The 12,670-nt window shown below is 55.6% G+C and overlaps 1 protein-coding gene across 1 annotated transcript in view; it reads left to right on the top strand.

The window, feature by feature from the left end:
- Positions 1-6,852, top strand: part of LOC147091310 (protein Wnt-4-like) — a 98,481-nt gene extending 91,629 nt beyond the window's left edge. Inside the window, exons 3-5 of the mRNA XM_085976502.1 lie at positions 4,030-4,161; positions 4,758-4,900; positions 6,368-6,852. Of these exons, the coding sequence (XP_085832628.1) occupies positions 4,030-4,161; positions 4,758-4,900; positions 6,368-6,835 (743 nt within the window). The 3' untranslated portion in view covers positions 6,836-6,852. The remainder of the gene's footprint in view (positions 1-4,029; positions 4,162-4,757; positions 4,901-6,367) is intronic.
- Positions 6,853-12,670: the final 5,818 nt, after the last annotated feature.

Here is a 12,670-nt window from a genome sequence, read left to right as displayed (position 1 = left end):
ACAGTGCAGCGTCCCCTCAGTACTGCACTGAAGTGTCAGCCTAGATTTCTGTGCTCAAGTCACTGGAGCGGGACTTGAACCCACATCCTTCTGATTTAGAGGCAAGGGTGATACCAACTGAACCATGCCTGACACTGAATGGAACCTGGGCCTTTCCTGCTCTGTGTGTGTGTGGGGCTCCGTCCCTCTCCGGGTGAGATTAGGCTAACTCAGCATAGGCCAGGGATGGAGCCTGGGCATTTCCTGCACTGTGTTTGTGGGGCTCACTCCCTCTCCGGGTGAGATTAGGCTAACTCAGCACAGGCCGGGGATGGAGCCTGGGCCTTTCCTGCTCCGTGTGTGTGGGGCTCAGTCCCTCTCCGGGTGAGATTAGGCTAACTCAGCACAGGTCGGGGATGGAGCCTGGGCCTTTCCTGTTCCTGATACTTGGGGGTGTCGGAGTGGGGGGAGGACAGGATCGGGACACCACGCCATCATGGAAGAATATCCTGCTGACATTTGGATAAACGGAGAATGGGGTCCCGCAGTGCCCGCGATACAGAAGGGGACCTGTGAGTCCCTTCTCCACGCCTGCCAATGAGAGTCAGCGCCCGTGGGAAAGCTGGGCCTGGGGGTGGGGTGGGATTGGGTTGACTCGGTGGAAGGGTGCAAAGCACTGGTTTGAGATCATTTCCATTTCAGTTACGCTAAACCTTTATAAATCACTGTTTAGGCCTCAGCTGGAGTGTTGTGTCCAATTCTGGGCACCACACTTTAGGAAGGATGTCCAGGCCTTGGAGAAGAGATTGACCAGAATAATACCAGGGATGAGGGGCTTGAGTTACATGGAGAGATTGGAGAAGCTGGGGTTGTTCTCCTTGGAGCAGAGAAGGTTAAGGGGAGATTTACCAGAATGGTACCAGGGGATGAGGGGCTTGAGTTACATGGAGAGACTGGAGAAGCTGGGATTGTTCTCCTTGGAGCAGAGAAGGTTAAGGGGAGATTGACCAGAATGGTACCAGGGATGAGGGACTTCAGTTACGTAGAGAGACTGGAGAAGCTGGGATTGTTCTCCTTGGAGCAGAGAAGGTTAAGGGGAGATTTACCAGAATGGTACCAGGGGATGAGGGGCTTGAGTTACGTGGAGAGACTGGAGAAGCTGGGATTGTTCTCCTTGGAGCAGAGAAGGTTAAGGGGAGATTTACCAGAATGGTACCAGGGGATGAGGGGCTTGAGTTACGTGGAGAGACTGGAGAAGCTGGGATTGTTCTCCTTAGAGCAGAGAAGGTTAAGGGGAGATTGACCAGAATGGTACCAGGTGTGAGGGGCTTGAGTTACGTGGAGAGACTGGAGAAGGTGGGATTGTTCTCCTTGGAGCAGAGACGGTTAAGGGGAGATTGACCAGAATGGTACCAGGGAATGAGGGGCTTGAGTTACGTGGAGAGACTGGAGAAGCTGGGATTGTTCTCCTTGGAGCAGAGACGGTTAAGGGGAGATTGACCAGAAGGGATAAGGGACTTCAGTTTAGGGGACAATAATATGGAGTTGAGGTCAAAGATCAGCCATGATCTCATTGAATGGCGGAACAGGCTCGAGGGGCTAAATGGCCTCCTCAACAAACTGGGGGTTGTTCTCCATAGAGCAGAGAAGGTTATGGGGTGATTTAATAAAGGTGTTCAAAATTACAAAAGGTTTTGATGGAGTAAATAAGGAGAAATTGTTTCCACTGGCAGGAGGGTCGGTAACCAGAGGACACAGATTTAAAATAATTGGCAACAGAACCAGAGGGGGAGAGGAGGAGAAAAGATTTTTACACAGCGAGTTGCTATGATCCGGAACGCGCTGCCTGAAAGGGCGGTGGATACAGATTCAATAGCAACTTTCAAAAGGGCAATTGGATAAATACTTCAAACGGGAGAAGAAATGAATAAGGCTATGGGGAGAGAGCAAGAGGGGAATGGGATTAATTGGACAGCTCTTTCAGAGAGCCAGCACAGGCATGACGGGCCGAGTGGCCTCCTTTTAAAAGGTGAGAGATTGGGAAAGGTTGGTGTTCAGAGGGGACCTGGGTGTCCTTGCACACGAAGCACTGAAAGCTCACCTGCAGGTACACCAAGCAATTAGGAAGTGGTACGTTGGCCTTTATTACAAGAGGATTTGAGTATAAGAGTAAAGACGTCTTACTGCAATTATATAGGGCCTTGGTGAGACCACACCTGGAGTATTGTGTGCAGCTTTGGTCCCTTACCTAAGGAAGGATATACTTGCCATAGAGGGAGAGCACTGAAGGTTCACCGGACTGACTCCTGGGATGAGGGGGATTAGAAACATAGATACATAGAAGATAGGAGCAGGAGTAGGCCATTCGGCCCCTCGAGCCTGCTCCGCCATTCAATGGCTGATCATCCAAATTCAGTACCCTGTCCCTGCCTTCTCCCCATATCCCTTGATCCCTTTAGCCTCAAGAAATATATCCAACTCCTTCTTGAATATATTTAATGAATTGGCCTCAACTGCCTTCTGTGGTAGAGAATTCCACAGGTTCACCACTCTCTGGGTGAAGAAATTCCTCCTCATCTCAGTCCTAAATGGCTTACCACTTATCCTTAGACTGTGACCCCTGGTTCTGGACTCCCCCGCCATCAGGAACATCCTTCCTGCATCTAGTCTGTCCAGTCCTGTTAGAATTTTATAAGTTTCAATCCGATCCCCTCTCATTCTTCTAAACTCTAGCGAATATAAGCCTAATCGACCCAATCTCTCTTCATACGTCATTCCTGCCATCCCAGGTATCAGTCTGGTGAGTCTTCGCAGAACTCCTTCCATGGCAAGAACATCCTTCCTCAGATAAGGCGACCAAAACTGCACACAATACTCAAGGTGTGGTCTCACCAAGGCCCTGTACAACTGCAGCAAGACATCCTTGTTCCTGTACTCGAACCCTCTCGCTATGAAGGCCAACATACCATTTGTCCTATGAGGCGAGATTGAGTAGACTAGGCCTATAGAATGAGAAGAATGAGAGGTGATCTCATTGAAATGTATAAAATTCTTACAGGGCTTGACAGGGTAGATGCAGGGAGGATGTCTCCCCGGGCTGGGGAGTCTACAACCAGGGGTCACAGTCTCAGAATAAGGGGTCGGCCACTTTGGACTGAGATGAGGAGAAATTTCTTCACTCAGAGGGTGGTGAATCTTTGGAATTCTCTGCCCCAGAGGGCTGTGGAGGCTCAGTCGTTGAGTATATTCAAGGCTGAGACAGATCGATTTTTGGACTCTAGGGGAATCAAGGGATATGGGGATCGGGCGGGAATGTGGAGTTGAGGTCGATGATCAGCCACGATCTTATTGAATGGTGGAGCAGGCTCGAGGGGCCGTATGGTCTACTCCTGCTTCTAGTTCTTAAGTTAGGCCTCAGCTGGAGTATTGTGTCCAATTCTGGGCACCATACTTTAGGAAGGATGTCAAGGCCTTGGAGGGGGTGCAGAGGAGATTGACCAGAATGGTGCCAGGGTTGAGGAACTTCAGTTGCGTGGAGAGACTCGAGAAGATGGGATTGTTCTCTTTAGAGCAGAGAAGGTGAAGGGGAGATGTACCAGAATGGGACCAAGGATGAGGGACTTCTAGAGTTTAGAATAATGAGAGGTGATCTCATTGAAATGTATAAAATTCTTACAGGGCTCGACAGGGTAGATGCAGGGAGGATGTTTCCCCCTGGCTGGGGAGTCCAGAACCAGGGGTCATAGTCTCAGGATAAGGGGTCGGCCATTTTGGACTGAGATGAGGAGAAATTTCTTCACTCAGAGGGTGGCGAATCTTTGGAATTCTCTACCCCAGAGGGCTGTGGAGGCTCAGGCTGTCATTGAGTATATTGAAGGCTGAGATCGATAGATTTTTGGAATCTAGGAGAATTAAGGGATATGGGGATCGGGCGGGAAAGTGGAGTTGAGGTTGAAGATCAGCCATGATCTTGCTGAATGGTGGAGCAGGCTCGAGGGGCCGTATGGCGTGCTTCTGTGCTGTAAAGGTTGTGCGTTTCTCCTGTTGCAGGGACTCGAGAGGCGGCCTTTGTCCACGCTGTGGCCGCGGCCGGAGTGGCTTTTGCCGTGACTCGCGCCTGCAGCCGCGGGGAGCTGCCCAAGTGTGGCTGCGATCGGAAGGTTCGAGGGCCCAGTGCAGAGGGTAAGCGACGCCGCACGTCAAACGCAGTACTGTCCCCCCTCCCACCTGGAGGGTCAAAGGTCAGAGATTGACCTCCTACTGACCCCAAACCAATCCCCCCCCCCCCCGCCTTCAGAGACAGAGCAGCCTCTTGTCTAGGGCAGGGTTTGACCCCCCCAGGTCCCCAGGAGGTCAAAGGCGAGTGTCTGACCCTTGCCCCCCATCAGAGCGAGAAGCCCTTCATCCCCTCTGAGTGGGTTTGTCCCCAGAGGGTCAGAGGTCAGCGTCTGACCTGTGCCACTCCCATCAATGTGAGGAGCCGTCCATCCCCTCTGTCTAGGTTTGACCCCGGAGGGTGAAAGGTCAGTATCTGACCCTTGCCCCCAATCAGAGCGAGAAGCCCATCAACCCCACCGTCAGAGTTTGACCCCAAAGGATCAAAGGTCAGCATCTGACCCTTGCCCCCCCCCCACATCAGAGAGAGGAGCCCTTCATCCCGTGTCTGGGTTTGACCCCAGTGTCAAAGGTCAGTGTCTGACTCCCCCCCCCTCCCCTCCCCCCACCATTCCGCCCCGCCATCTCTCACTCCTGGGCTTTTCGCTTCCTCTTTCTCCCAGGTTTCGAGTGGTCGGGTTGCTCTGACAACGTGCTCTATGGGATGTCCTTCTCGCAGGCCTTTGTTGACGTGGCTGAGCGGGATCGAGGGGCCTCCTCCAGCCACTCGCTGATGAACCTGCACAACAACGAGGCAGGAAGGAAGGTAAGCGAGGCGGCCGGAGATTGGCCCTGCTCCACGGCCCTCCGGCTGCGTCAGGACGTGACTGTCTGTCTGTCTCTATGTCTCTCTCTCTGTGTCTCTCTCGCTGTCTGTCTCTCTCTCTCTCTATGTCTCTCTCTCTGTCTCTCAGTCTGTCTCTCTATCACTCTCTGTCTGACTGTCTGTCTCTCTCTATCTCTCTCTCTCTGTCTCTGTCTCTCAATTTCAATTCAATTCAAATCGCTTTATTGGCATGACAAGTTACATCTTATGTTGCCAAAGCATCGAAAAACATTCATGTTTGTTCACAAAAATACAGATCAATCCATACAGTGTATAAACAGATACATCCCTGAGTGTATAAATATACTTTCATATAATTTATATATACTCTTTTCTTATATTTAGTGGTTGTCCCTCTGTTTATGGCAAGCTGTAACATAGTGTGCCGCTAGTGTTACACAATTTCTCTCTTCCCCTAGTAGGTATGGGAGTTTTTGGTCGTCATTCAAATTTCTGAATTCCGGGCATATTTTTGTGAATTTTGGGTAGAAATTCTCCCTTATGCCCTGATATTTTCTACAAGCTGTGAGGAAGTGCATCTCTGTCTCCACCACTCCCTGACTGCAGAGAGAGCATATCCTGTCCTCTCTTGGTAGCCGGGTCTGCCTGTGTCTACCTTTTTCGCCAGGCTATGTTCACTAAGTCTGTACATTGTCAAGGTTTTTCTCAGTTTGCTATCCTTTACCATGGTCAGGTAATCAGCCATGTTGTATTGTCTGTTTAGGGCCAAGTAGCAATTGAGTTTGCTTTGGGTTTTTGTTGTTTCTGCCCAATATGACAGATATTTTTCCTTTTGCTTCAGGACGATTGTGTTGGGTCGAATTCTTTGTGTTACGCTGTCACTGTCCTGGGGCTGGTTATTGTTAGTAATGTTAGTAGTTACTTCACTGAGTCCCAGGACTAGTTGACTGAGGGTATTCTTCTTTAGGGTCCTCTCTTGGCATTTCAGGGCTTCGTAATGATAGCAGTGGGGGTTGCTCATTTCTAGGTGTTTCCAAAATTTGGTGGCTCTTTTTTGGATAGTGATTATTAATGGATATTGGCCTAGTTCTGCCCTGCATGCATTGTTTACGGTTTTCCTTTGAGTCCGGAGGATACTTTTACAGAATTCTGCATGTAGGATCTCAATTGGGTGTTTGTCCCATTTTGCAAATTCTTGTTGAGTTAGCGGTCCCCATACCTCACTGCCATAGAGTGCAATTGGTTCAATTACTGATTTGAAAATTTTGAGCCAAATGCTAATTGGGATTTCTATTTGGATTGATTTTTTAATGGCATAGAAAGCCCTTCTTGCTTTCTCTTTCAGTTCATTCATTCTCTCTCTCTCTGTTTTTCTCTCTCTCTCTCTCTCTCTGTTTCTGTTTCTGTCTCTCTCTCTCTCTAACGCCCTCCCTCCTTCTCTTGCAGGTTATCCTGGCCAACATGAAGGTGGAGTGCAAGTGCCACGGGGTCTCGGGCTCGTGCGAGGTGCGGACCTGCTGGAAGGTGATGCCCCCCTTCCGCAAGGTGGGCGCCGCCCTCAAGGAGAGCTTCGACGGCGCCACGGAGGTGCGGGCACGGCGCGTCAGCTCCCGCCCGGTGCTGGTGCCCAAGGACCCAGGGGTCAAGCCCTACAGCGCCCAGGACCTGGTCTACCTGGCGCCCAGCCCCGACTACTGCGAGTACCAGCCGGGCAGCGCCGTACTGGGCACTGCCGGGCGCCAGTGCAACCGGACCTCGCGGGGGCTGGAGGGCTGCGAGCTGCTCTGCTGCGGCCGGGGTTTCCGCTCGTCCGCCTCCGAGGTGGTGGAGCGATGCAGCTGTAAGTTCCGCTGGTGCTGCTCGGTGCGTTGCCAGCAGTGCCGCCACACCGTGCGGCTCCACTCCTGCCGCTGAGCGACCGGGGGGGGCGGCCGGCCGGCGGGAAGCCCCCTCCCTGACAGGAGTCGACTAATCTACTGCTAGCTGGGAGGGAGGGGGGGGAGAGGGAAGGAGAAGAAAGGAGAGAGGGGGTAAAGGGGGAGGAAAGGAGGAGAGGAATGGAGTGGGGGAGGGGGAGTGAGGGACGTAGGGGAGGGGGAGGAGAGGGGTGGAGTTAGAGACGTGGGGAGGGGTAGGAGAGGGGTGGAGTGAGGGGGGAGGGGGAGGGGCAGAAGGTGGAAGTGAGGGAGGGGGAGAAGGTGGGATTGAGGGACGTGGGGAGAAGAAGGGAGTGAGGGAGGGGGAGAAGGTGGGAGTGAGGGAGGAGGAGAAGGTGGGAGTGAGGGAGGGGGAGAAGGTGGGGGTGAGGGAGGGGGAGAAGGTGGGAGTGAGGGAGGGGGAGAAGGTGGGAGTGAGGGAGGGGGAGAAGGTGGGAGTGAGGGACATGGGGAGAAGGTGGGAGTGAGGGAGGGGGAGAAGGTGGGAGTGAGGGAGGGGGAGAAGGTGGGAGTGAGGGAGGAGGAGAAGGTGGGAGTGAGGGAGGTGGAGAAGGTGGGAGTGAGGGAGGGGGAGAAGGGAGGGGGAGAAGGTGGGACTGAGGGACGTGGGGAGAAGGTGGGAGTGAGGGAGGAGGAGAAGGTGGGAGTGAGGGAGGGGGAGAAGGGAGGGGGAGAAGGTGGGACTGAGGGACGTGGGGAGAAGGTGGGAGTGAGGGAGGAGGAGGAGGGAGGGGGAGAAGGTGGGAGTGAGGGAGGGGGAGAAGGTGGGAGTGAGGGAGGAGGAGAAGGGAGGGGGAGAAGGTGGGAGTGAGGGAGGAGGAGAAGGTGGGAGTGAGGGAGGAGGAGAAGGGAGGGGGAGAAGGTGGGAGTGAGGGAGGGGGAGAAGGTGGGAGTGAGGGAGAGGGAGAAGGGAGGGGGAGAAGGTGGGAGTGAGGGAGGGGGAGAAGGGAGGGGGAGAAGGTGGGAGTGATGTAAGAAAACTACTAGGCACTTGGTCTAAGCTTTAAACAAGGCTTTAATCAACTGTTTTACAACATGGAGGTCTAGTTGTGTCCTTAAGAGGAACTAGTGAAGAATGTCCTGCGCAATCTGGGCCCGTGCCCAAGTATTTATACTCTCCCTGGACAGCGCCACCCGCAGGCCGCTCAGTGTCATTTCATAAGTCTTTCTTTCATGAATAACTGATTCATGTCAGGGAGTGAGGGAGGGGGAGAAGGTGGGAGTGAGGAAGGTGGGAGTGAGGGAGGAGGAGAAGGTGGGAGTGAGGAAGGTGGGAGTGAGGGAGGAGGAGAAGGTGGGAGTGAGGAAGGTGGGAGTGAGGGAGGAGGAGAAGGTGGGAGTGAGGAAGGTGGGAGTGAGGGAGGAGGAGAAGGTGGGAGTGAGGGACGTGGGGAGAATGTGGGAGTGAGGGACGTGGGGAGAATGTGGGAGTGAGGGACGTGGGGAGAAGGTGGGAGTGAGGACGTGGGGAGAAGGTGGGAGTGAGGGACGTGGGGAGAATGTGGGAGTGAGGGATGTGGGGAGAAGGTGGGAATGAGGGATGTGGGGAGAAGGTGGGAGTGAGGACGTGGGGAGAAGGTGGGAGTGAGGGATGTGGGGAGAAGGTGGGAGTGAGTGATACGGGGAGAAGGTGGGGAGGTGCGAATGAGGGATATGGGGAGAAGGTGGGGAGGTGGGAGTGAGGGATATGGGGAGAAGGTGGGGATGTTGGAGTGAGGGATATGGGGAGAAGGTGGGGAGGTGAGAGTGAGGGATATGGGGAGAAGGTGGGGAGGTGAGAGTGAGGGATATGGGGAGAAGGTGGGGAGGTGGGAGTGAGGGATATGGGGAGAAGGTGGGGAGGTGGGAGTGAGGGATATGGGGAGAAGGTGGGGAGGGGGGAGTGAGGGATATGGGGAGAAGGTGGGGAGGTGCGAATGAGGGATATGGGGAGAAGGTGGGGAGGTGGGAGTGATGGATATGGGGAGAAGGTGGGGAGGTGGGAGTGAGGGATATGGGGAGAAGGTGGGGATGTTGGAGTGAGGGATATGGGGAGAAGGCGGGGAGATGGGAGTGAGGGATATGGGGAGAAGGTGGGGAGGGGGGAGTGAGGGATATGGGGAGAAGGTGGGGAGGTGGGAGTGAGGGATATGGGGAGAAGGTGGGGAGGTGGGAGTGAGGGATATGGGGAGGAGGTGGGAGTGAGGGATATGGGGAGAAGGTGGGGAGGTGGGAGTGAGGGATATGGGGAGAAGGTGGGGAGTGAGGGATATGGGGAGAAGGTGGGGAGGTGGGAGTGAGGGATATGGGGAGAAGGTGGGGAGGTGGGAGTGAGGGATATGGGGAGAAGGTGGGGAGGTGGGAGTGAGGGATGGGGAGAAGGTGGGAGGCGGGAGTGAGGGATATGGGGAGAAGGTGGGGAGGTGAGAGTGAGGGATATGGGGAGAAGGTGGGGAGGTGGGAGTGAGGGATATGGGGAGAAGGTGGGGAGGTGGGAGTGAGGGATATGGGGAGAAGGTGGGGAGGTGGGAGTGAAGGATATGGGGAGAAGGTGGAGAGGTGGGAGTGAGGGATATGGGGAGAAGGTGGGGAGGTGGGAGTGAGGGATATGGGGAGAAGGTGAGGAGGTGGGAGTGAAGGATATGGGGAGAAGGTGGAGAGGTGGGAGTGAGGGATATGGGGAGAAGGTGAGGAGGTGGGAGTGAGGGATATGGGGAGAAGGTGGAGAGGTGGGAGTGACGGGATATGGGGAGAAGGTGAGGAGGTGGGAGTGAGGGATATGGGGAGAAGGTGGAGAGGTGGGAGTGAGGGATATGGGGAGAAGGTGGGGAGGTGGGAGTGAGGGATATGGGGAGAAGGTGGAGAGGTGGGAGTGAGGGATATGGGGAGAAGGTGGGGAGGTGGGAGTGAGGGATATGGGGAGAAGGTGGGGAGGTGGGAGTGAGGGATATGGGGAGAAGGTGGGGAGGTGGGAGTGAGGGATATGGGGAGAAGGTGGGGAGGTGGGAGTGAGGGATATGGGGAGAAGGTGGGGAGGTGGAGTGAGGGATGGGAGAAGGTGGGGAGGCGGGAGTGAGGGATATGGGGAGAAGGTGGGGAGGTGAGAGTGAGGGATATGGGGAGAAGGTGGGGAGGCGGGAGTGAGGGATGGGGAGAAGGTGGGGAGGCGGGAGTGAGGGATATGGGGAGAAGGTGGGGAGGTGAGAGTGAGGGATATGGGGAGAAGGTGGGGAGGTGGGAGTGAGGGATGGGGAGAAGGTGGGGAGGCGGGAGTGAGGGATATGGGGAGAAGGTGGGGAGGTGGGAGTGAGGGATGGGGAGAAGGTGGGGAGGTGGGAGTGAGGGATATGGGGAGAAGGTGGGAGGTGGGAGTGAGGATATGGGGAGAAGGTGGGGAGGTGGGAGTGAGGGATATGGGGAGAAGGTGGGGAGGTGGGATTGAGGGATATGGGGAGAAGGTGGGGAGGTGGGAGTGAGGGATATGGGGAGAAGGTGGGGAGGTGGGAGTGAGGGATATGGGGAGAAGGTGGGGAGGTGGGATTGAGGGATATGGGGAGAAGGTGAGGAGGTGGGAGTGAGGGATGGGAGAAGGTGGGGAGGTGGGAGTGAGGGATATGGGGAGAAGGTGGGGAGGTGGGAGTGAGGATATGGGGAGAAGGTGGGGAGGTGGGAGTGAGGGATATGGGGAGAAGGTGGGGAGGTGGAGTGAGGGATATGGGGAGAAGTTGGGGAGGTGGGAGTGTGGGATATGGGGAGAAGGTGGGGAGGTGGGAGTGAGGGATATGGGAGAAGGTGGGGAGGTGGGAGTGAGGGATATGGGGAGAAGGTGGGAGGTGGGAGTGAGGGATATGGGGAGAAGGTGGGGAGGTGAGAGTGAGGGATATGGGGAGAAGGTGGGGAGGTGGGAGTGAGGGATATGGGGAGAAGGTGGGGAGGTGGGAGTGAGGGATATGGGGAGAAGGTGGGGAGGTGGGAGTGAGGGATATGGGGAGAAGGTGGGGAGGTGGGAGTGAGGGATATGGGAGAAGGTGGGAGGTGGGAGTGAGGGATATGGGGAGAAGGTGGGGAGGTGGGAGTGAGGGATATGGGGAGAAGGTGGGGAGGTGGGAGTGAGGGATATGGGGAGAAGGTGGGGAGGTGGGAGTGAGGGATATGGGGAGAAGGTGGGGAGGTGGGAGTGAGGGATATGGGGAGAAGGTGGGGAGGTGGGAGTGAGGGATATGGGGAGAAGGTGGGGAGGTGGGAGTGAGGGATATGGGGAGAAGGTGGGGAGGTGGGAGTGAGGGATATGGGGAGAAGGTGGGGAGGTGGGAGTGAGGGATATGGGGAGAAGGTGGGGAGGGGGGAGTGAGGGATATGGGGAGAGGTGGAGAGGTGGGAGTGAGGGATATGGGGAGAAGGTGGGGAGGTGGGAGTGAGGGATATGGGGAGAAGGTGGGGAGGTGGGAGTGAGGGATATGGGGAGAAGGTGGGGAGGTGGGAGTGAGGGTTATGGGGAGAAGGTGGGAGGTGGGAGTGAGAGGGTATGGGAGTGGTGAGAGGGGAGGTGGGAGTGAGGGATATGGGGAGAAGGTGGGGAGGTGGGAGTGAGGGATATGGGGAGAGAGAGGTGGGAGGGGGGAGTGAGGGATATGGGGAGAAGGTGGGGAGGTGGGAGTGAGGGATATGGGGAGAAGGTGGGGAGGTGGAGGAGTGAGGGAGTATGGGGAGAAGGTGGGAGGTGGGAGTGGGGGATGGGGAGGAGGGTGGGTGGGTGGGAGTGGGAGAGGTGGGAGGGGGAGTGGGGGTGGGGAGTAGGGGGTGGTGGGTGTGGGGGTGATGGGGATGGTGGGGTGGGGGGTGTGGGGTATGGGGTGAGGTGGGGAGGGTGGGAGGGTGATGGGGGGGAGTGGGGGGAGTGGGTGTGGGGAGGGTGTTGGGGGGGGGGGGGGAGTGAGGGTGGGGGGTGTTGGGGGGTAGGGGTGGGTGGGTGTGGGGTGTTGGGGGGTGGGGGGTGGGTGGGTGTGGGGAGTTGGGGGGGTGGGGGGTAGGGTGGGTGTGGGGGTGTTGGGGGTGGTGGGGGGTGGGTGTGGGGGTGAGGGGGGTGGGGGAGGGGTGGGTGTGGGGGTGTTGGGGGGGTGGGGGGTGGGTGGGTGTGGGGTGTTGGGGGGGTGGGGGGTGGGTGGGAGTGGGTGTGGGGGGGTGGGGGGGGGTAGGGTGAGGGGGGTGGTGGGGTGGTGGTGGGAGTGGGGAGTGGGGGAGTGGGTGGGTGGGGTGTGGGTGTGGGGGTGGGAGGGTGGGTGTGGGTGTTGGGGGGGAGGGGGTGGTGGGTTGGGTGTTGGGGGAGGTGGGGGGGAGGGTGGGTGAGTGGGGGGTTGGGGGGGTGGGTGGTGAGGCTGGGAGAGGATGGGGGGGGGGGTGGGTGGATGAGAGAGAGGGAAGAAGAAGAAGGGGGGGGGGGTGTGTGTGTGTGCAAAGATAGAAATAAGAAAATAAGGAGAAAATGTGAAAGATAGAAATAAGAAAATAAGGAGAAAATGTGAAAGATAGACATCAGACAAATAAGGAGAAAATGTGAAGATAGAAATAAGACATAAGGAGAAAATGTGAAAGATAGAATAAGAAAATACGGAGAAAATGTGAAAGATAGAAATAAGAAAATAAGGAGACAATGTGAAAGATAGAAATAAGAAAATAAGGAGAAAATGTGAAAGATAGAAATAAGAAATACGGAGAAAAATGTGAAAGATAGAAATAAGAAACTAAGGAGAAAATGTGAAAGATAGAATAAGAAAATAAGGAGAAAATGTGAAAGATAGAAATAAGAAAATAAGGAGAAAATGTGAAAGATAGA

Source organism: Somniosus microcephalus, unplaced genomic scaffold, assembly GCF_052327205.1.
Source record: "Somniosus microcephalus isolate GS21.2 unplaced genomic scaffold, FLI_Smic_1.0 unresolved_chr3, whole genome shotgun sequence".
In the NCBI taxonomy this organism is placed as follows: Eukaryota; Metazoa; Chordata; class Chondrichthyes; order Squaliformes; family Somniosidae; genus Somniosus; species Somniosus microcephalus.
This window is presented reverse-complemented; position numbering and strand designations above follow the sequence as displayed.